The 25,521-nt window shown below is 47.4% G+C and overlaps 1 protein-coding gene across 1 annotated transcript; it reads right to left on the bottom strand.

The window, feature by feature from the left end:
• Window positions 1-675: 675 nt before the first annotated feature.
• On the bottom strand, window positions 676-21,438 carry LOC110486241 (SH3 and cysteine-rich domain-containing protein 2). Its single transcript, XM_036940938.1, has 11 exons — window positions 21,257-21,438; window positions 15,748-16,102; window positions 12,633-12,727; window positions 11,312-11,402; window positions 10,114-10,232; window positions 9,007-9,076; window positions 8,780-8,868; window positions 8,565-8,653; window positions 6,430-6,481; window positions 5,984-6,121; window positions 676-5,714 (listed from the first exon to the last, which is right to left on the bottom strand). The coding sequence occupies exons 1-11, from the start codon at window positions 21,407-21,409 to the stop codon at window positions 5,616-5,618; spliced, it is 1,350 nt and encodes a 449-aa protein (XP_036796833.1). The 5' UTR covers window positions 21,410-21,438; the 3' UTR covers window positions 676-5,615.
• Window positions 21,439-25,521: the final 4,083 nt, after the last annotated feature.

Genomic DNA, 25,521 nt, shown 5'->3' with positions numbered 1-25,521 from the left:
AGTCCCTATATTTGCGTTTGTGACTGACTGTGTGTGGGTGGGTGCCATCAAGTACTGTTTCACTCAGCATGCCTCCCTCCATGCTCTGCTGCTTATACACCAATTAGACAGATGATGGTTACTACAGGCAGACAAGAGGACACCAAAATACCCCTGCGGCTGAAACACACCTCTGCCAGCAAATGTGCCCACACCACACATTCACACACACACCCTCTCTCTCTAATGTAACAGTGTGGAGGTTGAGAGAATAGGAGAAAACACACACACTCATACTAAGGCACACACACTAGAGAAAGGCCAGATTGCAATGCATGAAATGTTGTACTTGTAATGCATTTGAGGTTCAAAAAGGTTTCTGAAGTTAAGTCCTTTCCACCCCCCAGAAAAAATGTCAGACTTGATTTTCCCTTGTGAAAAATGTATCAAAACATTTAACAACGTCCATTTATTATAATCCACATAATAAATCACATTTCCTGTTGCTGCGGGATTATTTTCCTGCTGTAGCGAACTGTCTCAAATTAAGGTCCGACGTCTGTAGAGCGGAAGTGAGTGAGAACGACTGAGTGAGAGCGAAGAGAGAGCAAAGAGGACATGGTGCTGGTATCACAGAGTAACGTGGCTAGACGAGGGAGAATGAGAGCAGAGGCAGTTACTCACACAACACCAGAGTTTCATTCAAGGTTAAAGAGTTTTTTATTTTTTATTATTGAGGCATGTGTTCTTCCAGTGATATTAACTAAGGCTATATCCCGCACACACACACACACACACTAAAACATACACTTACTGTGCAGAGCCTTGTTTCCCAGAGCCTTCATCTTGACAGATCAGATCCTTAGAACTTTCTAGACGATGTGTCTTTAGTAGCCGAGGTGTTTTCCCAGAGCCTTCGTTAGTAACGTGGCTCTTAAAAACCTTTTGCAGACCACTCGTGCCCAAAGTGCCCTTCTGCGTCACGTCACACTTGTGCAGTGATGGGCCCACTCTGTGATTTAGTGCATTATTATTGGGGAAGCATAATAAACCGCATCAATAGCTTATTTGCAGCCATACTGTAGGTGGTAATATCTCATAGGAAGTGATCCATCGTCAGGATTGTGGGATAATTATAATTATAATGTTAAGGTAAGATTTGAATGGAGAAAGCTGATTTGAGAGTGATGCTTTTCTTTTGATCCAATCAGTATTGACACATGGTCTAATGACGCGAGCGGTATGCCTCTCTACATGCTTGTTTGGGAAACACTCTTAAAAGGTGACTGCACTTCCTAATTTGGCCTTGTTCTGGATTTGGTTCATTAGCAAATGCTAGCGGCCATGACTGAATTCAAACTTGAGTTGGTTTTGGGGTGTGGTTTAATGTGGGTGTCTTGTGTGTTTGCAGGTGGGAATAGTTAGCCAAATTATTTAGCCAATCAGCTTCAGCTAATCGGGGAAAAGACGGTTTGACTTTGGACAGCCTATCTCTGGGGATAGTTAGGGATATCAATAAATTACACAATGTAAATGGGACAATATTTTAATGTTGCGTATTCTTTTTTTGTCTCAGTATCTCTTTCATGCAGTCAAATTACCTAGTGGCCTCATGAGTGAGTGGAATGTTATTCATATTTTTCATAATTTCACAAATCAACATTATTTTGAAAAAACTTCTGAAAATCTTGTTTCTATGTCAAAAAGTTTTGTTACATTTCAGTATTCTGTGATGTATATAACGTGTAATATTGGGATGCAAACTCAAAATGGAATACATTTAAACTCTATATCTGACAAGGTAAAGGCGTCTTCTTATTTTTAAGCCCATGACCATGTGTGTGAGGTGTATACTTTGTTTCTAAGCAGATTTGTTTAAGACTACCAAGAAACACTCTGTGTGACCCAGATTTAGCCCACTGCAGTAAAAGGTTAAATGCTTCCAATATTTGTATATTAATTTTTACAATTGGTTTGAGTTTTTTAAGTCATTGAATTTTGGAGCTATTAAAGTTTTAAAATGTTGTCCCAAAATTCTGTAATTTACTGACGGTCCCTAACTTGCCCCATAGGGATATTGACTGTCAAACCAAATTGACCATGGGCATTATGATCGGGTCGCGTGCAGCGTCGCTTTGAATAGATGATTACTTGAGTGCTGCTATCTATGGGCCGGATATAAAAATAAAACACGAAACACTGTTCCTGTACCCTTCATTCCGTGACATACCATTTATGACCAAAATTTCAGAGGCAGTAGCTCTTTAAAAAGTTGCTCAAATCGTCGTAATGCTTAAGTTACATCGCAACTGGGAAACGAGGCCAGGGCCTGTACACAGAAATGCTACACGAAGAGCGAATCAAACAGGGTCCACAAAGGGTGACAGACTCTTAAATCTACATGAACACACCGATAATGTACATTTTATGTGAAAATTCGGTAGAGAATAAGCTAACAAACAATTAATCCAGTTATACACCCAGTGACTATACTGAGGTCTTGTTAGCTCCTGGTCTGGGACTGTGAGGACCAGAGAAGTCCTTGCTACACATAGGAACACATGGACCCAATGGAAGGAAAATACAATATTCATCACAGTCTGTGAAACTTCATCCATTCACACACACGGAGGATATAGACCCAAAGATGATCATATTATCATGCACAATGTGATGAACAAAACATGAAATAATGGGTGCGTTCGTAAGTTCGCTCTGCCCATCTACACTGATTTCAGAGCACTCTCGTCTGAGTGTGCCAGAGCATAACTGATGAATTTACGAACACGCAACACCCGTTGAATATGGCCGGCGTCAGTAAACGTCGGCAAAGAAAGCGTAATTAAATTGTTGCCGGCAGAACAGTTACAGTCCCCAACACTCTGGATAACATGAAAACAGCCTAACCAGCTCTGCTAGGGCGAGTAAACTGGTCAGAGTGAGGTGTTCTCTCATTCGTGTCTATAAGTACCTAGCAAGTTAGCCAGTTAGCTTGGGTGCTTGACTGTCGTTGTGGGGTCTGAACGCTTGGATCAAACCTCCTCGGCCGGAGCGTCCAGCGTGAGCTCTGAACGCTCTGAGAGCGTTTACCAACGGACAATCTGACAACAATCTGAATTTACGAACGCACCCAATATGTTCATCATCGTACTTATTTTACACTTCCGATGACTTACTGTATATACTGCATTCTTATACTACAGGAAGAGGGAGGGGACATGTTATTGGCCGTTAATGCCAACAGTGTGACCGCTACGTGCTGCAACTCAGCAAGTAGATAGATATCTGTCTAAATCAATAAATGATCAGTACATTATGGAAACGTTGAAATCCAACCCATTATCCTATCATTAAACATGCTTACATTACATGTACAATACAACAGTCCAGCCACCCTTCCCACTAGCAGCAAAAATGCCCAATAGTGTCAGAGACAGAGGGAAAGTGAGTGGGGAATGGAGAGAGAGAGAGATGGACTGACATTTGATCAATGTTGAATTGGTCATCCATAGACAAAGAAACCTGCATACAGACACATTGATTCATGATGGTTCAACACCTGGGTCAACCCCTTTTGTCTACATCCCTCCCTGTCCCTCCATATCCCTCGCTCCCTGTCCCTCCATATCCCTCGCTCCCTGTCCCTCAGACCAGCGGGACCATGTCCGGTTGTCACACTTACAAGGTCTGTTCATGTGGTTTTCCAGCCGACTGGCTCTTGGCTGTTGTTTGTTTACCAGCGGTGGACCAAACAGACAAGCCAAAAGACACGAAAACACTTCCCAAGTCTTCCACGGCTCCTCAGTGCCCGTCTGCTAAATTGGCCAGAAAATTGAAACAAATTTAGAGCAGTTAAAAAAAATGTGTTGTTGCTCCATTTGTTTCTTCTTCTTTTTTTAAACAATGTCTCTATTCATAGATGTTTTCTACAGTCTAGGCTATTCAAACACTACTGAGGGAGAGAACAAAAAACACTGAAGTATTTATGTAAGTATTCACTGCCCCAATCTAATGTCGTCTCTTGTATTTTTCATAAATAGGACATAGAAAAACACATTCTCTGAAGTGTGCGACTGATTGACCTGTACAATAGAATGACGTGGCTTACATCCATGACCTTCTGGAACCTGCCAAGTGCGAGGTCAAATGTCAGTGAGTCAGCCAGTGAGTCAGGATCTGAGAGAGTGTGTGTCGAAATAGACCTAGTTTGTCCTGTCCTCTGCTGGCTGTCTGGTCGGTCTGAGCAGGGTGTACTCTGCCCAGTGTCACCCACCCACCTGCCCGTCCATCCGTCCTTGCAGAGCAGTTAAGTTCTGTGCCAGTCTAAATTAAGCTGAAGTCAAATCCCAGCCAAGGGACCAATGTGATAGCTGAGAAAGATGGAAGAGGGAAGGAGAGATAGAGAGAGACCGAGAGCGACAGAGAGAGAGAGAGAGAGATAGAGACCGAGAGCGACAGAGAGAGAGAGAAGGTGGACCAAAGGAACGGGGGAGAGAAAACGCGAGCACCGAAACCTACAACCATCGGCAGTATCTTGAACATCTCACTGACACCGACATTGAAACAAGTGCATCCTTCAGCATGCAATTATCTCCTTCACGGTCACCTCTTAAATGAATTACTGTGATCATAGTGGGCGTCCATCTGTGATGCTGCCATCAGGAGTGTGACACTTGTTCTAGTTCATCAGAGAAAGAACAAATGTTTTCTTCCATGCAGTGACCAGGAACATTACCCCCACACACAACACAAGTACATCCTCCTGATTAAGGCAACGTATACTAATACTAGGTTCTGTTTGCTCTTGGCAGAACTCGGTTAGGTGTGCGCGCACGACTGTGCTCTCATACTCCCTTAAAGGACCTTCATTTGAAAACACTACAGTTGACCAATGACAGACGAAAGGGCGTAGACATTGGCTACTGAACTTCAACTTGCCCCAATAAAAGATGTTGTGTGAGCGAACAGACAAAAAAAAAACCTGCCAAACACCAAAACGAACAAAAACGGCACACATTTGAGTCATTATATATGCGCGAAACGGAGCGCGCCATGTTTCGACTGTATAGTGTGCGACGGCCTTAATCCTGCATTCTTCAGCCTCGTGATATCCAGCCATAGAGGACAGTGAAAAAGAACTGGTCAAATCACACACAGAGAGACCAGACTCATCAGACAGAAGATAGTCTCAAAGTTCCTTCCATCCTGAGGGAAGTTACTGGAGTCCACAGCAGCCAGTCCTTCAGTCCTAAAACTCATACCCCTGTGGTGTGGACTACAGACCAACCCAGTTCACTCATAGACTAAGGTACATTACAGCAGGAAAACATGGGGTACTGGGGTCTTAGATAGTCCTCCACAACACCTAGGCCAACTCTTTCAAGTCTGGGTTGTCAGCTACATTGGGGTGGAGGAGACAAGGTCAGCAAGGATAAAGCTGAGGCATCCTCCACATCACCTGGAATTCACAAGCTGAACTATCACGGCTCCCCACTCAGTTTAGTAGGGTGGTGGGCCTCACGATGGTGGTGTTGGAGGACCCCCGGACTGGCTGGTCCTCCTCAGGGGTGTGTGGGGAGGTTACAGGGTGCTGGTAAGAGAGAGAGAGAGAAGGGGGGCTGGTGTTGAGACAGAGGTTAGATCTCCTCAATGGATTTAGCAGGGACCAGTCCTCTTTTCTTCCCACTGCTCAGCTTCAGAAAACCATCACTGTCCTCACTCTTCCCCACACAGATCTGACAGAGGGGGAGAGAGAGGGAGAGACAGAGATAGAGATAGACAGAGAGAGACAGACAGATAGAGAGAGAGAGGGAGAGAGAGAGAGAGGGGGGGAGAGAGAGAGAGAGAGAGGGAGAGAAAGAGAGAGAGAGAAAGAGAGACAAGGGTGTTTAGGAAGGTTCAAATAGAAAGGCAGTGGGAGCAGACAAGAAATAGATAGTTTTGGCACAACTACAGGGCAACTACAGGGCAAAGGAAGAAAGACGAGACAAAATGAGTGTCTCACCTGATCCTCCTTCACTGGCATGTGGCCCATCCCTCGGCTGGCAGGGACAGGCTGGGTGACCCTCCACACCCTCTCCCCTGGGCGCACCCTCTGAACGAAGTTAGCAGGGAAGAAGCCCACCTTGTCTCCACTCTTACCCTGCCACACAGATGACACGTAGAGTAGATGTGACATATATTCAAATAAATACTCATTACCGAGTCAATAAAAAGCTCTTTCAGGTCGCACCGCTAGTTTAATTCATTATGTTTCTCTCTTAAGGTGATTTTCTGAGGAAATGATGTTTCTATTTCAGACTGCCTGGATGTTTAGGAGAGGCAAACAATATGGCAGGTGATATAGTTCATACTCACACGCCTAACTAACGCACTCACGCACACACACACACACACACACACACACACACACACACACATTTACAGTGGTGTAGATTATTCATTGCCCACCTTCCACCACTCTTCATTAGAATCATCAGTGACCAGCACCCGATCACCAGGCCTGAGAGAGAGAAAGAAAGAGAGAGGAGGATAAGGGAAGGGGGGGGGGGGGGGGGGGGGGGGAGCAGGGAGGGAGAGAGTACATGAAAAGCCAGCATTGAAAAAAAGTGAAGAGAACCATACAGGGAGAGTGTGTCCATGATTTCAAACAAACGTGACCAGAGTATAGGGACTGTAGACTGAGTGAGTACTGTACTCTGTGGTGTATCTTTGCACACAGCATGCTACCCTCCCATGACTCAGAGGTGGCAGCTGGTATCCTAGAGGTTAAGCGCGTCGGCCCATAAACCCAAAAGGTCGTTGGTTCGATTCCCCGCGCCGACTAGGTGAAAAATCTGTTATTGTGCCCTTGATCAAGGCACTTAACCCTAATTGCTGTGGATAAGAGCGTCTGCTAAATGAATAAAATGTAGGTAAGGAACAGGTGACTTTGATTCCTACACAGAATAATGACGTTGAGAAGAGCAACATATCATTGGATGTTTAACTGACGTAATAGCACCAATCAGTGGCAAGCACGGTGTCTGACAAACGGTGACTCTGTCTTTCTCCCGCTCTATGTTTCTCTCACTCACAGACGCACGCACCCACGTATGTATGCACGCAATTTACACATACACAATAACTCACAACTCAGAGACCCCCCCCCCCCCCCCCCCCCCAAAAAAAAGGAAACACACGCACACATGCATGTACAGCATAGATCTGGCACAACGACCGTATAAGCGTGTAACAGACCGTTATGGATGAAGGCTGACATGAAAATAAAACAAGCGCTGACAGAAAAAACATTATTACGGTGATTTCTTTTTTTATTATTACGGTGACCGCGGTCATTTGGCTGGCCAATTACCATCACCCAAAATTCCATGACGTCACAGCCCACAAGCACACAGCACTTAAAAACACGAATCAGACTCATGTACACAGACTATCTAGTATCCACTGTCCTATATACAGAGCTAGTGTACTGTACTGTCCTATATACACAGAGCTACTGTACCGTCCCCATTACACAAATTCTCTCTATGGAGTCCCTTGGGTGTCTGCTCTGCTCTCCCTGCTGCCCTATTTGATCGTCCTGGCCTGTCACACACACACACACACACACACACACACACACACACACACACACACACCCGTGAGACACCAGGTGGCTGTGAACCATCCCCATGGCGATGCACCTCTTTATTACCTGCACCCACAGCTCTCTTCTCTCCCTAACACACATCCTGACCTTTATACTCTTCTATCTTTCCTTCCTCCTCCTCTCACTCCCTTCTACCCTGTCTCTGTTCTGCTGGCATTGTTTGCTTCTCTTTTGTCTCTCCCTTCCCCCCCAGCCCCCTTGTTTTCTCCTCTCCCTCTGTGTCTGTTTCAAGCTGTTCTCTCCATCTAGTCCCTCCATATTTCTCCTCATCCATTCATCTCTAATTCATTTTCAGTCTTTAAGCCCCTCCCTAAAGCTGACTGTGTGCATTTTCTGGGCGGTAATTGTCGTTGTGTTTGATATTTAGCAGGCTGCACCTCCTTTTTTTCTCCCCAATTTCGTGGTATCCAATTGGTAGTTACAGTCTTGTCTCATCGCTGCAACTCCCACACGGACTCGGGAGAGGCGAAGGTCGAGAGTCATGCGTCCTCCGAAACGCAACCCAACCTAGCCGCACTGCTTCTTGACACAACGCACATCCAATCTGGAAGCCAGCCACACCAATGTGTCGGAGGAAACACCGCGCACACCTGGCAACCTGGTCAGCACCCACTGCGCCCGGCCCGACACAGCAGTCGCTAGTGCGCGGTGAGACAAGGATATCCCCCTGCCGGCCCTGGGCCAATTGTGCGCCGCCCCATGGGCCTCCCGGTCGCGGCCGGCTGCGACAGAGCCTGGGCTCGAACCCAGAATCTCTCTCTGGTGGCACAGCTAGCACTGCGGTGCAGTGCCTTAGACTACTGCGCCACCCGGGAGGCCCCATGCTGCACCTCCTTAAGGGTTCCGTTTGAATCTCGAAGAAATGACAGCTGGGACGGACACACATAGAGGCACACAACAAACCCACACAAACAGACCCCATTCCACCACTCACTCTAGTCCGAGGTCGTTGTGCTCCTGAGGCAGGAACTTGAAGAGCGCTACATACGTGTGGATGGAGTGAACCTCAATACGCCTGGGAACCTGGATGGACACAGACAGGGAGAAGGAATACAGATGGAAAAACGTTTTAGTTAAATATAGTGTCTCTGAACATAAGGTCAGCTAGCAGCAAGAGGACTGTGTGTGTGTGTGTGTGTGTGTGTGTACCTTCACGCTGGTTTCCTCTACAGGCTCCTGGAGCTGCTCGCTGCCCCCACCCTCAGGTTCAGCCTTCTCGTTTTCACACGGAGGCAGATCTGACAGACAAGGAGATGGGTCACTCAGCCTGAACGATCAAGTCAGACAGCAAGCAAGGATGTACATACTCAAGATACACACACATAAATACATTAGGGCACACAAACGCAAACAGACACACACACTCGTGTTCTTACCCCCTGTCTCCTGTGGCATCTCCTCCTCCATGCTGTACTGCCTCTGCTCCCCCTCCTCTCCTCCTTCACCCTGAGAAACAGAGAAAAGAAATGGAAAAAGAGGGATTCAAGACAACAAATCAAATCATAGAGGAAGTGAGAGACAGAGGGAGAGAGGACAAACTCGGGACACATCGAGACACTAAATGTGTTTCTGTAGTTTTCTATGTCAAGACTTTTCCCGCCAACCAGTAATCCCAGAAATTCTCCCTCACTTCAACTAGCATTCTTACCTACAATATATCTCTATGACTCAGAGCCTGATAATCTGCTCTCAGTCAACTTACCTGCTAAAATAAGGGTTCATTTGTATTATTATTTAAAACAGCCTTCCTGTTGTACAGAAACACAACAGGACAAGAGAAATAGGCTCACATGAAGGTGAAGGAACATGTGAAGATTGAATACAGGGTCACATGAAGGTGAAGGAACATGTGAAGATTGAATACAGGGTCACACGAAGGGGAAGGAACATGTGAAGATTGAATACAGGGTCACATGAAGGTGAAGGAACATATGAAAATTTAATACAGGGTCACATGAAGGTGAAGGAACATGTGAAGATTGAATACAGGGTCACATGAAGGTGAAGGAACATGTGAAGATTGAATACAGGGTCACACGAAGGTGAAGGAACATGTGAAGATTGAATACAGGGTCACACGAAGGTGAAGGAACATGTGAAGATTGAATACAGGGTCACACGAAGGGGAAGGAACATGTGAAGATTGAATACAGGGTCACATGAAGGTGAAGGAACATATGAAAATTTAATACAGGGTCACATGAAGGTGAAGGAACATGTGAAGATTGAATACAGGGTCACACGAAGGTGAAGGAACATGTGAAGATTGAATACAGGGTCACACGAAGGGGAAGGAACATGTGAAGATTGAATACAGGGTCACATGAAGGTGAAGGAACATGTGAAGATTGAATACAGGGTCACACGAAGGGGAAGGAACATGTGAAGATTGAATACAGGGTCACACGAAGGTGAAGACACCATCTATAGAGTCACTAATTAACAGACTGCGTGTCCCCATGGTACAGGTGGTGAGGTCATACCTGGCTGTGCGTGGGTGACTCGGACACGCTCCCAAAACTGGAGCGGCTCATCTGTGCCAGGGACGTCCCATAGCGCAGGGCTGCGTAAATAGGGTCCACCCCACGCCCCCGGCCTGCCCCTGAAAACACACAGATATTTAAACCTTTACAGGGACACACGCACAGACACGCACACGTGCAAGAAGACAGAAACACATGCGCGCACACACACACACACACACAACCTTGTAGAAGCAGCATCACAGATTGGGATCATGTATAACTGCCATCATAACTGACGTTAAGGGAGGCCCAGCCCAGAGCTCTAAATATAGGTGTAATGACCCAGTCCCAGACAGACAGTGACCTGCTGAAGATCTGACAGAGGGCACCAGTGAAGTCCAAGGCTCTTTACAAGTTTGCACATTGTATTTTCAGGAAGTACATTGTCGTTTCAGAGTTCTGTGAGATGAAAGTCAAGCATTAGTGGTTGAAGCTGTGTTTTCAGAGTTTCAGTCAGAATGAGAATCAGACTGGTTCTCTATTCCAGGTAGACTGGCAGACTGGTTCTCTATTCCATCAATTTAAACCTAGATTTAACCAAACTTAACTAAACCTAGATTTAACTAAAACTGAACCAGTCATTTCCACGCTCGACAGTCACTGTAATGGCAGCCAGATGGACTGTCCTGTATTACCTGATGTGTGTGATGACAGGTGATAATCCTAGCCTGCCCTGGCTCAGACCCAATTTGAGTCCCAAACAGCACCCCATTCCCTTTATAGTGCACTATTTTTGACAAGACCAAAAAGATAGGGTCCCATTTTGGAACACAAGCCCAGAGGTCAAAGCGACAGACCTGGGGTTATGGTGGTGGGAGGGAGGGGGCAGGTTAACGGAACACTGATGGATGGAAGGAGGAAGGAACCAGGGAAGAAGGAAAGGACAGCAGGTGGAATGAGAGCTGACCCTTATTCACAAGGATCTATTCTATAGGGTGAAGGACATGAATCACGGCCACTTCCTCGCAGGGCTAGGATAGGACACACACAAGCAGATGGACACGTGGAGAATACACACGTCTTCATGCACGACACCCCACACATGGCTACAGATACACACACACACACACACACACACACACACACACACACACACACACACACACACACACACACACACACACACACACGCACACTCTTTACTGAGCATGTTCACCTTGGGTGGGCTGCACCTCCTTGACGACAGCCAGTTGTTCGTTGACCAGCATGGGAGAGCTGAAGTTCCGCTTGAACACCCCGACCCCAGACTAACACACACAGAGGAGGGGGAATAATATGGATTTTCTGTTTACATGCATTCATTTTTATAGCCTGTGGTAGTGGGTATTTATTCAGAAAATGTATAGAATTACATTACAGTAATTGAAGTAGAGAGAGAGGACGAGATAGGGCGGACTTGGCAGCAACAGTCTGACCAACAGTTGCCAAAAGTCAATACATGAGTATCTTGCGAGAAGTAAGATTGCTAACCTCACTGTGTTTTCTCTGGCTTAATTGTAAATCAATTAAACCTACTGCCGGGGTCTCGACGCGCGCGCGCACACTCACACACACATAATGAAACACTCACACAAGCACATAGCCTACCTACACTTTCACAACTGCACACGGAACACAACAAACAATTTCACACTGAATTAGGCATGGGACCGTTTCAATGGAGATATTGATTTCCATGTGCGCTGACATTGAGATGAGCTATCAGCACTGTTATAATACAGAGGCAGAGTAACAGGGATGAATGGTTTTCCTTTGTTCCTTCCAGAGATATTCTGGCTCATCGTAGATAATCCTATCCCTCCCTCCCTCCCTCCCTCCCTCCCTCCCTCCCTCCCTCCCTCCCTCCCTCCCTCTCTATCTCCCTCCTTCCGTCTATCACTCCCTCCCTTATTCCCTCCCTCTCTCTCTCCCCCTCCCTCCCTCTCTCTCTCCCTCCCCCTCCCTCTCACCCCCCCCCCCCCTCAACTTCTCAGTACAGTATTTTATCTACATCCAACAGCTCCTGAGTTTCTCAGGGAATCTCAAACAGCGTTGTTCAGGGACCTGACTTCCCCTGCCTACCAATGGCATCTATCTGGCGTCCTTGAAGGGATCCAGAGAGATCATGTGTGGTTTGAAACAGATAGGGAATATTTAGACAGAGTTCAGACAGGGGAGCCTCTGCCTTCTACCAGAGGGACCACTCTGACCACTGATTAACGGACCGGTTTCAACAGCATCAGCAGTATCTATGCACGCACAGCTGTACACAAATGTATACACACACCCACAAACACTGCTGCATACTCACTGCCAATTCCATATGTGTGCCCATATGGTTAGCACTTTTTCACTGCATACATGGACAGGATGTTGAGAAGCACTTATTCAGCCTTGGGGCCAGTACTGCGGGGTGTGTGTGTGTGTGTGTGTGTGTGTGTGTGTGTGTGTGTGTGTGTGTGTGTGTCCAGATCTGTAGACCAGGGCAGGGGACATACCTTTCCATTGCAGGGCTGCTGGGACAATTCTGAGGTGCACCACAGGTGAGCACCCATCTTACAGGTTCTACACCGAAGACCCTGTTTAGAGTTACCTACAGACAGACAGAGAGACAGAGAGAGAGAGAGAGAGAGAGAAGAGGGGTTAAGAGAGAGGAGAGAGGGAGGGGGGTGTGAGAAGAGGGGTTAAGAGAGAGGAGAGATGGGGAGAGAGACAGACAGAGAGAGAGACAGAGAGAGAGGGGAGAGAGGGGGGGGGAGAGAGGGGGAGAGAGGAGGGGTTAAGAGAGAGAGGAGAGAGGGTAGGGGGTGAGAGAGAGAGAGCAAAAAGAGAGATGGGGGGTTAAGGAAGAAAGGGAGAGAGAGACAGAATGTAGTAATAAATAAGGCATGTGATCAGAGCAGGTTCCAGTTTGATGTAAATCTCATCTTGGTCATCCAGAGAGGGTTGATCAAGCTTCTATTCTACTGCACTGCCTGCTGAGCTAAGCATCATCAACGGTCCCTCTCAAAACATGGAGAGACTGAGGCATTTGGGTTCAATTTGGTTTTTAGTCACACCAATTCTCATCAAGCAGTGTCTTAGGAACAAGCCTAGTAAGTGGAGAAACGTTCTTTGTCCTTTTTCTTGACATAATTAGTTTTGTTTTTCTTTGATACGTTGGAGAGTGACAAGATAATCCCTATGTCATTCAGCTGCATTGTTTTGACTCATCATTTCCAATTCAAGGTTTACTTACTCACCGTGCCAAAAATATTGTTTAGAAGGATTTAGTCTAGAGCCCTATGATTACCAATCCATGACAAAGACGTGGAAACACAAACAAAAAATACATGAACTGAATCTTCTATTTGCTCAAGCTCAGTTCTGTTACAAACTGAGAGAGGGAGGAGAGACTGGGAGAGAGAAAGGAGAGACTGGGAGAGAGAGGAGAGACTGGGAGAGAGAGGAGGGAGGAGAGACTTGGAGGGAGAGAGGAGAGACTGGGAGAGAGAGAGGAGAGACTGGGAGAGAGAGAGAGGAGAGACTGGGAGAGAGAGAGGAGAGACTGGGAGAGAGAGAGGAGAGACTGGGAGAGAGAGGAGAGACTGGGAGAGAGAGGAGAGACAGAGAGAGAGAGGAGAGAGGAGAGACTGGGTGAGAGAGAGGAGAGACTGGGAGAGAGAGAGGAGAGCCTGGGAGAGAGAGAGGAGAGACTGTGAGAGACTGGGAGAGAGAGGAGAGACTGGGAGAGAGAGGGGAGAGACTGGGAGAGAGAGATGAGAGACTTGGAGAGAGAGAGGAGAGAGGAGAGACTGGGAGAGAGAGGGGAGAGACTGGGAGAGACTGGGAGAGAGAGAGGAGAGACTGGGAGAGAGAGGAGAGACTGGGAGAGAGAGGAGAAAGGAGAGACTGGGTGAGAGAGAGGAGAGACTGGGAGAGAGAGAGGAGAGACTGGGAGAGAGAGAGGAGAGACTGGGAGAGAGAAGAGAGACTGGGAGAGAGAGGAGAGAGGAGAGACTTGGAGGGAGAGAGGAGAGACTGGGAGAGAGAGAGGAGAGACTGGGAGAGAGAGAGGATAGACTGGGAGAGAGAGGAGAGACTGGGAGAGAGGGGAGAGAGGAGAGACTGGGAGAGAGAGAGGATAGACTGGGAGAGAGAGAGGAGAGACTGGGAGAGAGAGGAGAGACTGGGAGAGAGAGGAGAGACTTGGAGGGAGAGAGGAGAGACTGGGAGAGAGAGGAGAGAGGAGAGACTTGGAGGGAGAGAGGAGAGACTGGGAGAGAGAGAGGAGAGACTGGGAGAGAGAGGAGAGACTAGGAGAGAGAGAGGAGAGACTGGGAGAGGGAGGAGAGACTGGGAGAGGGAGGAGAGACTGGGAGAGAGAGGAGAGACTGGGAGAGAGAGGAGAGACTGGGAGAGAGAGGAGAGACTGGGAGAGAGAGGAGAGACGGGAAGAGAGAGGAGAGACGGGAAGAGAGAGGAGAGACGGGAAGAGAGAGGAGAGACGGGAAGAGAGAGGAGGGACGGGAAGAGAGGGGAGAGACGGGAAGAGAGAGGAGAGACGGGAAGAGAGAGGAGAGACGGGAAGAGAGAGGAGAGACAGGGAGAGAGAGGAGAGACGGGAAGAGAGAGGAGAGATGGGAAGAGAGAGGAGAGACGGTAAGAGAGAGGTGAGACGGGAAGAGAGAGGTGAGACGGGAAGAGAGAGTAGAGACGGGAAGAGAGAAGAGAGACGGGAAGAGAGAGGAGAGACGGGAAGAGAGAGGAGAGACGGGAAGAGAGAGGAGAGACGGGAAGAGAGAGGAGAGATGGGGAGAAAGAGAGGACAGAGAGATTGGGAAAGCGAAAGAGACTGGGAGAGAGAGAGAAGAGACTGGGAAAGAGAGAGAGAGAGAGAGAGAGAGAGAGAGAGAGAGAGAGAGAGAGAGAAGAGACCAGGAAAGAGAGAAAGAAGAGACTGGGAGCGATGAGGCGGGCTACAGGACAGCTGGTGCAGTGAAGGAAAAAAAACGACGATGTAAGCAAAAACAAAGAGTAAGACTTCTTCTGCAATCAATCACGGTGACAGGAAGTAGATTTAGCAAAGAGGAAAAGAGTATGAGAATGTTTAGGGACCTGTACACACGCAGCAGCATATCAAATCAAGGGCACGTGAACATGCTAACTAGACTTGCCCTCAGCTTCTCAATCCAATCAAACCATATGCTTTATGTCCGAAAACCAAGAATACAACCACGAGAGGAGTCTAATACCCTTTCTGTGGTACCTCTGCTATTCTCCTGCATCAACTCCAATTATAGTCCAACTAATGTTTGCCTCACTGTTATCAATATTAAATTGTTATTGCTACTGAATAGGAATTAAATGATGTGAGCCATTTCAACTAACTATTCCAGTCATTAGCTACCTCGTCAAGTGCTGCCTTTGAAGTCTGTTCACTTAATAGTCAAGTGGATTCTAGTATAATGGATAGTGGCTGTGACCTAATAAAGTAAGGACAATGACCAGCTAGAAATACAAGATCAAGTATCCAGGAGAAATGGCTGAATGAAGCCATTAGTCCTACATAGACACTGAGGCCTGAGCAGGCTGGTAGTGTCGAGAGGCCTGGGAGTAAAGTAGGCACCTTACCCACGATCAGGTGCTTGCAGAGCTGGCAGTGGGTGGGCTTGCGGAACACGTGCTCCTGGAAGCAGTGGGTCACCTGCGTCAGGTGGGGTGGGGGCGGGGCCTTGGAAGACAGCGAGGGGGAGGAGCTTAGAGACGGGGAGTGGGAGCAGAGGGAGGGGTTGGGGCTGAGTGACGGAGAGAGGGAGGGTGAGCGTTCACTGGCGAGGGGAGAGCCAGGGGGCGGGGAGGGGGGTGGCGGGTCGGTGATGAAGTCAGGGGGGAGACGGGCGTCACTGTAGGACCTCTGGAAGAAGTTCTCCACGCTCTTACTGCGCATCAGGGTCTTAAAGGAGAGGGAGCGCTTCAGACGCTGGAGCTGCAGGGAGGGAGAGAGGAGAGCCTCAGGAGAACATTCACAACAGGTATCAACACGTCAGGGATTTAACGGGTACAATAACAGGTTGTTCGTACCAGTTGTTCCCCCGAGACGATGAACAAGCAATTTTCCATTGCCAAGTCGTTTCCGTAGTAGTTCCATAAACACGCGATGCTGACTTACCATTTCATGAAAAAACCGACAGCACAAAAAGACGTTAGCACTCACATGGAAAATAATCATTTGGGAAATCCAATTTAGTTGGGTTTCATTTAAGGTTGCTAGCCGTAACCCACTGGGCATGGACGTCAATTCAAAGTCATTTTGTTGAAATGCCTTGGTAACAACGTTGACTCAACCAGTGTGTGCCCAGTGGGAAATCTTTACAACCAGTGTGTGCCCAGTGGGAAATCTTTACAACCAGTGTGTGCCCAGTGGGAAATCTTTACAACCAGTGTGTGCCCAGTGGGAAATCTTTACAACCAGTGTGTGCCCAGTGGGAAGGCTTTACAACCAGTGTGTTCCCAGTGGGAAGGCTTTACAACCAGTGTGTTCCCAGTGGGAAGGCTTTACAACCAGTGTGTTCCCAGTGGGAAATATTTACAACCAGTGTGTTCCCAGTGGGAAATCTTTACAACCAGTGTGTTCCCAGTGGGAAGGCTTTACAACCAGTGTGTTCCCAGTGGGAAGCCTTTACAACCAGTGTGTTCCCAGTGGGAAGGCTTTACAACCAGTGTGTTCCCAGTGGGAAGGCTTTACAACAAGTGTGTTCCTAGTGGGAAGGCTTTACGACCAGTGTGTTCCCAGTGGGAAGGCTTTACAACCAGTGTGTTCCCAGTGTGAAGGCTTTACAACCAGTGTGTTCCCAGTGGGAAGGCTTTACAACCAGTGTGTTCCCAGTGGGAAGCCTTTACAACCAGTGTGTTCCCAGTGGGAAATCTTTACAACCAGTGTGTTCCCAGTGGGAAATATTTACAACCAGTGTGTTCCCAGTGGGAAATCTTTACAACCAGTGTGTTCCCAATGGGAAATCTTTACAACCAGTGTGTGCCCAGTGGGAAATCTTTACAACCAGTATGTGCCCAGTGGGAAATCTTTTCAACCAGTGTGTGCCCAGTGGGAAATCTTTACAACCAGTGTGTGCCCAGTGGGAAATCTTTACAACCAGTGTGTGCCCAGTGGGAAATCTTTACAACCAGTGTGTTCCCAGTGGGAAGGCTTTACAACCAGTGTGTTCCCAGTGGGAAATATTTACAACCAGTGTGTTCCCAATGGGAAATCTTTACAACCAGTGTGTTCCCAGTGGGAAATATTTACAACCAGTGTGTTCCCAGTGGGAAGGCTTTACAACCAGTGTGTTCCCAGTGGGAAATCTTTACAACCAGTGTGTTCCCAGTGGGAAATCTTTACAACCAGTGTGTTCCCAGTGGGAAATATTTACAACCAGTGTGTTCCCAGTGGGAAGGATTTACAACCAGTGTGTTCCCAGTGGGAAATCTTTACAACCAGTGTGTGCCCAGTGGGAAATATTTACAACCAGTGTGTTCCCAGTGGGAAATCTTTACAACCAGTGTGTGCCCAGTGGTAAATCTTTACAACCAGTGTGTTCCCAGTGGGAAATCTTTACAACCAGTGTGTGCCCAGTGGGAAATATTTACAACCAGTGTGTTCCCAGTGGGAAATCTTTACAACCAGTGTGTGCCCAGTGGGAAATCTTTACAACCAGTGTGTTCCCAGTGGGAAATCTTTACAACCAGTGTGTGCCCAGTGGGAAATATTTACAACCAGTGTGTTCCCAGTGAGAAATCTTTACAACCAGTGTGTTCCCAATGGGAAATCTTTACAACCAGTGTGTTCCCAGTGGGAAATATTTACAACCAGTGTGTTTCCAGTGGGAAATATTTACAACCAGTGTGTTCCCAGTGGGAAGGCTTTACAACCAGTGTGTTCCCAGTGGGAAGGATTTACAACCAGTGTGTTCCCAGTGGGAAATATTTACAACCAGTGTGTTCCCAGTGGGAAATATTTACAACCAGTGTGTTCCCAGTGGGAAATCTTTACAACCAGTGTGTTCCCAGTGGGAAATCTTTACAACCAGTGTGTACCCTGTGGGAAATCTTTACAACCAGTGTGTTCCCAGTGGGAAATCTTTACAACCAGTGTGTACCCTGTGGGAAATCTTTACAACCAGTGTGTTCCCAGTGGGAAATCTTTACAACCAGTGTGTACCCTGTGGTAAATCTTTACAACCAGTGTGTTCCCAGTGGGAAATCTTTACAACCAGTGTGTACCCTGTGGGAAATCTTTACAACCAGTGTGTTCCCAGTGGGAAATCTTTACAACCAGTGTGTACCCTGTGGGAAATCTTTACAACCAGTGCGTTCCCAGTGGGAAATCTTTACAACCAGTGTGTGCCCAGTGGGAAATCTTTACAACCAGTGTGTTCCCAGTGGGAAATCTTTACAACCAGTGTGTGCCCTGTGGGAAATCTTTACAACCAGTGTGTGCCCAGTGGGAAATCTTTACAACCAGTGTGTTCCCAGTGGAAAATCTTTACGTGGAGGTTTGGATGTGTGTAAATAACATTTCCCTGGTTCAGAGGGAGAAAGGCTGATGAAAAGGACCGAGACAGATTACCCAGCAGCCTTATCAGCAGCCAATCTCCTGGCTCCTTATCTGATTCAGTACCTTTATCAAATCAAATCAAACTTTATTTGTCACATGCGCCGAATACAACAAGTGTAGACTTTAAGGTGAAATGCTTACTTACAAGCCCTTAACCAACAGTGCAGTTCAAGAAGAGTTAAGATAATTAAATAAATAACACAATTAAATAACACAATAAGAAAAACAATAACGAGGCTATATACAGGGGGGCACCGGTGCCGAGTCAGTGTGCGGGGGTACAGGTTAGTTGAGGGCCTATTGACGATGTCATCACACCAGCCTACCTCTGGTCCATTGTCAGTGCGAGTGCTGGGCTTAAATGGTAAATGTACACACATATCACACACACCTACTGTATACATGCAATGCACACACACACACACACACACACACACACACACACACACACACACGATTATACACACAGCATCCTTGTACATGACGTGACTATAATTCACTCCTTATCAGCTCTATTGACCAAGCTGTTCCTGCATGACTGATTAATGAACACATGTCAAAGCCATCACTCCTGTATCCTGTCTCTCTGTCTCTCCAACTTGCATTGATTACCTAAATAAATACATGTCCCTCAACTGACTGATGTTCTCCCCAGGCGCAGGTTGACGTTTATTGTTATGAATCTTTCCCTGGTGGCAGAACTGAATATTTTCTGCTAGATGGGCCAGCTGCAAAGTCAAAATGGTCTATTATCTTAAAAATGTATGAAAACAAAAATGTGTTTTTTAAAACGTTTCATTTAAGGTTAGGGTAAGGCATTAAGATTAGCGGTGTGGTTAAGTTGAGGGTTAGGTTCAAAACCAGATTTTATGACTTTGGCTGTGCTAGCTAGTGACCACCGCAGAGCTGCTTCTGGGGCAAGATTGATGACAATAAAATGCCAACCTGCTCCTCAGGCCAGAGATATTGATGATCATACATCATGTGGAGTTCGGTGTTATGGATGGTGCTGTGGTGAAGTGTCTGTCACAGAGACACCATAGAGGAGAGGAGCTAGCAGAGAGAGGAGGGCGTTGTCCTCTCCTCTGTCGGAAACTAAAAGAACGGACCAGGCTAGGCAGACACACCGTGGATCCACCACAGACACAGCTCCCTGCGCTTTGCGTGCGAATGCACATACGCACACACACACACACCGACACCGGCGCACACACACACACTCTCTCTCTCTCTCTCTCTGTCCGTCTGTCTGCTGCTAGCGGAGGCTTACGCCTCTGTTTCTCAGGGAATAGGAGATGAAGACAGTTTGTCCAAGAGAGCGTGTGAGTCAGAAAGACTGATAGCTGTCCCTGTGTACGTGTTGATGAGCATAGAAGTGTTGTGTGCGTGCATGCGGGTGCCTGTTTGTGTCGAGTGTGCGTTTCTCCCCGTGTCAAATCATTTGATTACAGCTGCTCATCTGAGCCTATGACGATTGGGAATTGAAGCGGAGAGGCGGTTTGGTTTGATACACCTGTCAGCGCGGCGCTCCCTACGCAGCGACCATGAGGTGCGGTGCAGCGCGTCAGAGGCGTTTGTCCAGAGCATGTTAAGTCAGAGGAAAGAAGCCTGGGCGTCATAGTAACCAAATCTAGATTCTATTTCTATGGTCGGTTGTAGCCTGCCGCCTGCGCCGTGCTAGAACACACGGCTCAATTAGAGCGTATCTAATCAAGCCTCTGTGCTGATCTTCCCAAATAGCACTCGATTCCCTTTCTAGTGCATATGGGCCGTGGTCAAAAGCAGCTCACTACAGATAGAATAGGGTGCCATTTGGGACTCGGCCAGAGAAAAACCCTCGTCAAACTCTATTTTAGTTGAGACGTTATCATCTGGAGTAACGCCAACATTAACCCTCAGTACTGCCAGTTGGCTTCATGCATAGTAATCCACAAGGCTCCAGTTCATAATGACTGTTTGTTGTCATTTACATGTGTATTATGTCCTTTGCATACAATACCTTAGGTGACCTAGCAACTGTACAATCCAACCCTGGCATACGTATGTGTGAACTAGTCGCTTAACTGCCATATTCAATGCCTATCCCCTGCAATTTCGTGATAATACTGCCAGAAAGTCTAGGATCGTTTACCTAACACCAGCCTCTCCACGTCCTGTGTAGTCACGTGGGTCCTGCGTCAGAGGAAGGGCTGAGAAGAGAAGGGCTGCCTCAGAGGAAAAGCTTTCTCTATCTCGCTATCTTTTCATTTCTCTCTCTTTCTCTCTCTCTCTGTCTCTCCCATCCCTCCCTCTCCCTTTTTCTAACTGTTTTCCCCCTCTCTCTCCCTGCCATATATCATGGGCATCCAACCCACCACCTCAAGAAGAATCACTCTCCAATGTCTAACTGTTCAACTCCCAGTTCAAAGCTGTGCTGAGCACCAAACACTGTTGCAGCCCTGGGAGAGACAAAGGGTTGTTTATGGACAGCTCTCAAAATGAAAAACAAGGGAACAAACAGAACACACACACACACAAAAAAAAACATACCTTGGGTTTTCTCTGTCTGGAGATGCAAGAGAAACGATTGGCAGACGATACAGTATAAATAACCTGCTGGGAAACTTCCCCTAAGTCTAAATGAATAACGTCGGAAGAGACACCGTCCGCACGCCACCCACACACACACGCGCAAGCATTCATGCACACACACACACATTTTCTCTTTCTTCTTGCTGCGGTTGACTTGTTAATGGGATGCAAGCAGCACGGGGGGAGGGGGCATTGGGGAATGTTGTGCTGTCTGTCTTTTAGAACATTATTCCAGTGAAGCAAAGGTCTCTGTGAGAACTTTGATCCAAAGCTGCAGTGACTGATGCTTTGTGGTCTTTGAGTTGTTGTTGAATTTATCCCCCTCCAATATTTCTCCTCTCCTCAGAACCAGCCCTTCCTTACCTCTCTGACTCATGGGTGTGTTACGTAAAGATATGACACTCACTCACTCTTCCCCATTATCCTGGCTGGCGCATAAGGGCAAAGAAGATATGACACAAAAAGGTAAATATATGACACAGCTACTCCATTATTGGTTTTCTGTGTACCCAGTTATCTATTTTAACTTGTTTTACCTGTCTGATATTGGTTGCTAAGGAACTATTGTATCGGAAAGGCAAATTTCAGGGCAAGCAAACAATCAAGTATAATCTTATTTTACCATCACCCAGCAATCCTCTCCCTGACCGGACCAGATTATTGTTCAGACTGCAGGTTGACTGCAGCAGGTTGACTGCAGCAGGTTGACTGCAGCAGGTTGACTGCAGCAGGTTGACTGCAGCAGGTTGACTGCAGCAGGTTGACTGCAGCAGGTTGACTGCAGCAGGTTGACTGCAGCAGGTTGACTGCAGCAGGTTGACTGCAGCAGGTTGACTGCAGCAGGTTGACTGCAGCAGGTTGACTGCAGAAGGTTGACTGCAGCAGGTTGACTGCAGCAGGTTGACTGCAGCAGGTTGACTGCAGCAGGTTGACTGCAGCAGGTTGACTGCAGCAGGTTGACTGCAGCAGGTTGACTGCAGCAGGTTGACTAGCTGGCCCTGGGGACACACAGGTGTCTTCATATTCTTCACTCCCCCCACCACTCTCTGTAGACATCGTCTGACCCAATATCTCCACTACTGCCTCCACACTGGGTTACTTCCATAGCTATTGGTTTAGAGTGCACACATTATGTCAATTCAATAGAAACATCAACCAGGTTTAAGTGCTACGCTAGGTGATCATTCTGCTGCAGTGATCCTGCTAGAAGCACCACAGCAGAGTGGCTCCATCCCTCACCGCTAGATCAGGTCAGGACACTGGTAGAGTTAGATAGATTAGATAGAGAGTAGGTAGGTAGGTAGGTAGGTAGGTAGGTAGGTAGGTAGGTAGGTAGGTAGGTAGGTAGGTAGGTAGGTAGGTAGGTAGGAACAGTAAGGTATGTACTCTAGGTAGGTAGGTAGGTAGGTAGGTAGGTAGGTAGGTAGGTAGGTAGGTAGGTAATTAGGTCAAGAGATAGATAGATAGATAGATAGATAGATAGATAGATAGATAGATAGATAGATAGATAGATAGATACAAGTCTCTACCAAAATAAAGGAAACACCAACATAAATCGTGTTAATAGGGCGTTGGTCCACCACCAGCCAGAACAGCTTCAATGCACATTGGCATGGATTCTACAAGTGTCTGGAACTCTATTGGAGGGATAACAACACAATTCTTCAAAGAGAAATTCCATCAGTTGATGTTTTGTTGATGGATACTCTGTCTCAGGCGCCGTTCCAGAATCTCCCATAAGTGTTCAATTGGGTTGAGATCTGGTGTCTGAGACGGCCATGGCATATGGTTTACATCGTTTTCATGCTCATTAAACCATTCAGTGACCACAATAAACCATTCAGTGACGCTAAGCATGATGGGATGTTAATTGCTTAATTAACTCAGGGACCACACCTGTGTGGAATCACCTACTTTTAAGACACCTTGTCTCCTTCATTTACTGAAGTGTTTCCATTATTTTGGCAGTTACTTGTAGATGATAGATAGATAGATAGACAGACAGATGATAGGACTGTTCTTTACGGCTCGGTTCAGTCAGTGTTATATTGAGTACTCTACTCTATCCTGCCCGAGGGAGAGGGAATTGGAGAGAAAATGTGAACAGAGGACTCATTTAAAATGCTGACAAGAGACCTCCCATTATTCTAATGAGGATACAAATATCTGCAGAGTCTGTGTGGATGTAAGAAGTGCTGGGGATGCAGATGCTGTGTTGGTGCTGCTGATGATGTTGCTAGAAACAAGAGGTGGCCAGAGAGGAATAGTGGGGAAAGACACAAATGATCACACTATGCAACAGTGTTTACTAAGGTCCAATTAAATGCAAGGGAATCCTATTGTGAGAGGATTCAAGTAGCCGATCAGGTACTAAGGGTAATATAAACACTTTTCTTCTTTATTATATAAGCAAGACAAACAGAAGAGACATGAAACTGTTGAATGTCTGTAGATTTCACTGCTAGACTAGAGCTGCTCATTATGCATGGCAACGGCAGAGTCCCACTTTGAATGAGAGATGCACGAGCAGTCTCTCTCTAGCTCTCTCTGTACGCACACACTCGTACACACACGCAGACACACAAGTACATACATGAACCCAACTGATCCAACAATGGGCACACTCACAAACACTCTCTCTCTCTCTCTACCCCCACCCCCCCCCCCCCCCTCTCTCTCTCTCTCTGTATTTATTCCAGACTTACTGTGCTAGGCAGTGTGAAACCAAGCTCCATATAAAAGGATAGCTGCTTGCTCTACCTGGCTGGCACCTACACCCCCGTCCCCCTCCTCTCTTCACCCCCTCAGATCAGCAGTACCCGCTTCCCCCCCCCCCATCACACTCTCTTGGTCACTGTCCACATGCTAGACCCCGAGACACGGCCTGTCAATCACAGAGTGGGAGGGAGAGGGAGACAAAGAGAGAGAGAAGGGGGAGAGACAGAGAGAGAGAAAAGGGGGAGAGACAGAGAGAAGGGGGAGAGACAGAGAGACAGAAAAGGGGGAGAGACAGAGAGAAGGGGGGAGAGAGAGAGAGAGAGAGAGAGAGAGAGAGAGAGAAGGGGGGAGAGAGAGAGAAGGGGGGAGAGAGAGATAGAGACAGAGAGAGAGAAGGGGGAGAGACAGAGAGAGAAGGGGGAGAGACAGAGAGGGGGGGGGAGAGAGAGAGAGAGAGAGAGAGAGAGAGAGAGAGAGAGAGAGAAGGGGGTAGAGAGAGAGAAGGGGGAGAGAGAGAGAAGGGGGGAGAGAGAGAGAAAGAGAGAGAGACCCAATTGCCAAAGCACATGCTACCTGCGGCAAATCTGGAGCTCTTCCAGTGAACACATAATATGTGGATGTTTCCTTATCCTCACATTGCTAACCTCCCTGCAGCACGCCACAGTCCTACAGCAGTACATCCCTGTCAGTGACAGGCAAGGTGTCAGGCAAGGTGTCGCATCAATAAACAACCAGGCAGTGAAGGTGTTACACCAATTAAAGTCCCCCTCCGCCATCATTCTGTGGTCTCTGTCTCTCTGACACAAGAGCCCTGCCCAAAGGGAGGTAGAGGAGTATTAGAAGTGTCAGAGGGAATGACAGACACCATGTTATAGCACACCCCAAAGCAAAATCCCCAAACCTAACTGAGGAAGAGCATATTGAATGTGAAAGTTTGGTGTTGTGGTCTGTCTTACTGAAGGAGTCATTGCCGATCACATACAGTCTCCCGGAAGTCTCCTGTATCCTGTAGGCTTGAACCTAGGAAGAAACCTAGAGAGGAACCAGGCTCTGAGGGGTGGCCAGTCCTCTTCTGGCTGTGCCGGGTGGAGATTAGAAACCTAGAGAGGAACCAGGCTCTGAGGGGTGGCCAGTCCTCTTCTGGCTGTGCCGGGTGGATATTAGAAACCTAGAGAGGAACCAGGCTCTGAGGGGTGGCCAGTCCTCTTCTGGCTGTGCCAGGTGGATATTAGAAACCTAGAGAAGAACCAGGCTCTGAGGGGTGGTCAGTCCTCTTCTGGCTGTGCCGGGCGGAGATTAGAAACCTAGAGAGGAACCAGGCTCTGAGGGGTGGCCAGTCCTCTTCTGGCTGTGCCGGGCGGAGATTAGAAACCTAGAGAGGAACCAGGCTCTGAGGGGTGGCCAGTCCTCTTCTGGCTGTGCCGGGTGGAGATTAGAAACCTAGAGAGGAACCAGGCTCTGAGGGGTGGCCAGTCCTCTTCTGGCTGAGCCGGGTGGAGATTAGA

The sequence above is a fragment of the Oncorhynchus mykiss genome, chromosome 13 (genome assembly GCF_013265735.2).
Source record: "Oncorhynchus mykiss isolate Arlee chromosome 13, USDA_OmykA_1.1, whole genome shotgun sequence".
NCBI classification, from domain to species: Eukaryota; Metazoa; Chordata; class Actinopteri; order Salmoniformes; family Salmonidae; genus Oncorhynchus; species Oncorhynchus mykiss.
The sequence above is the reverse complement of the archived record's forward strand: the minus strand, read 5'-3'. Positions and strand labels throughout refer to the sequence as shown.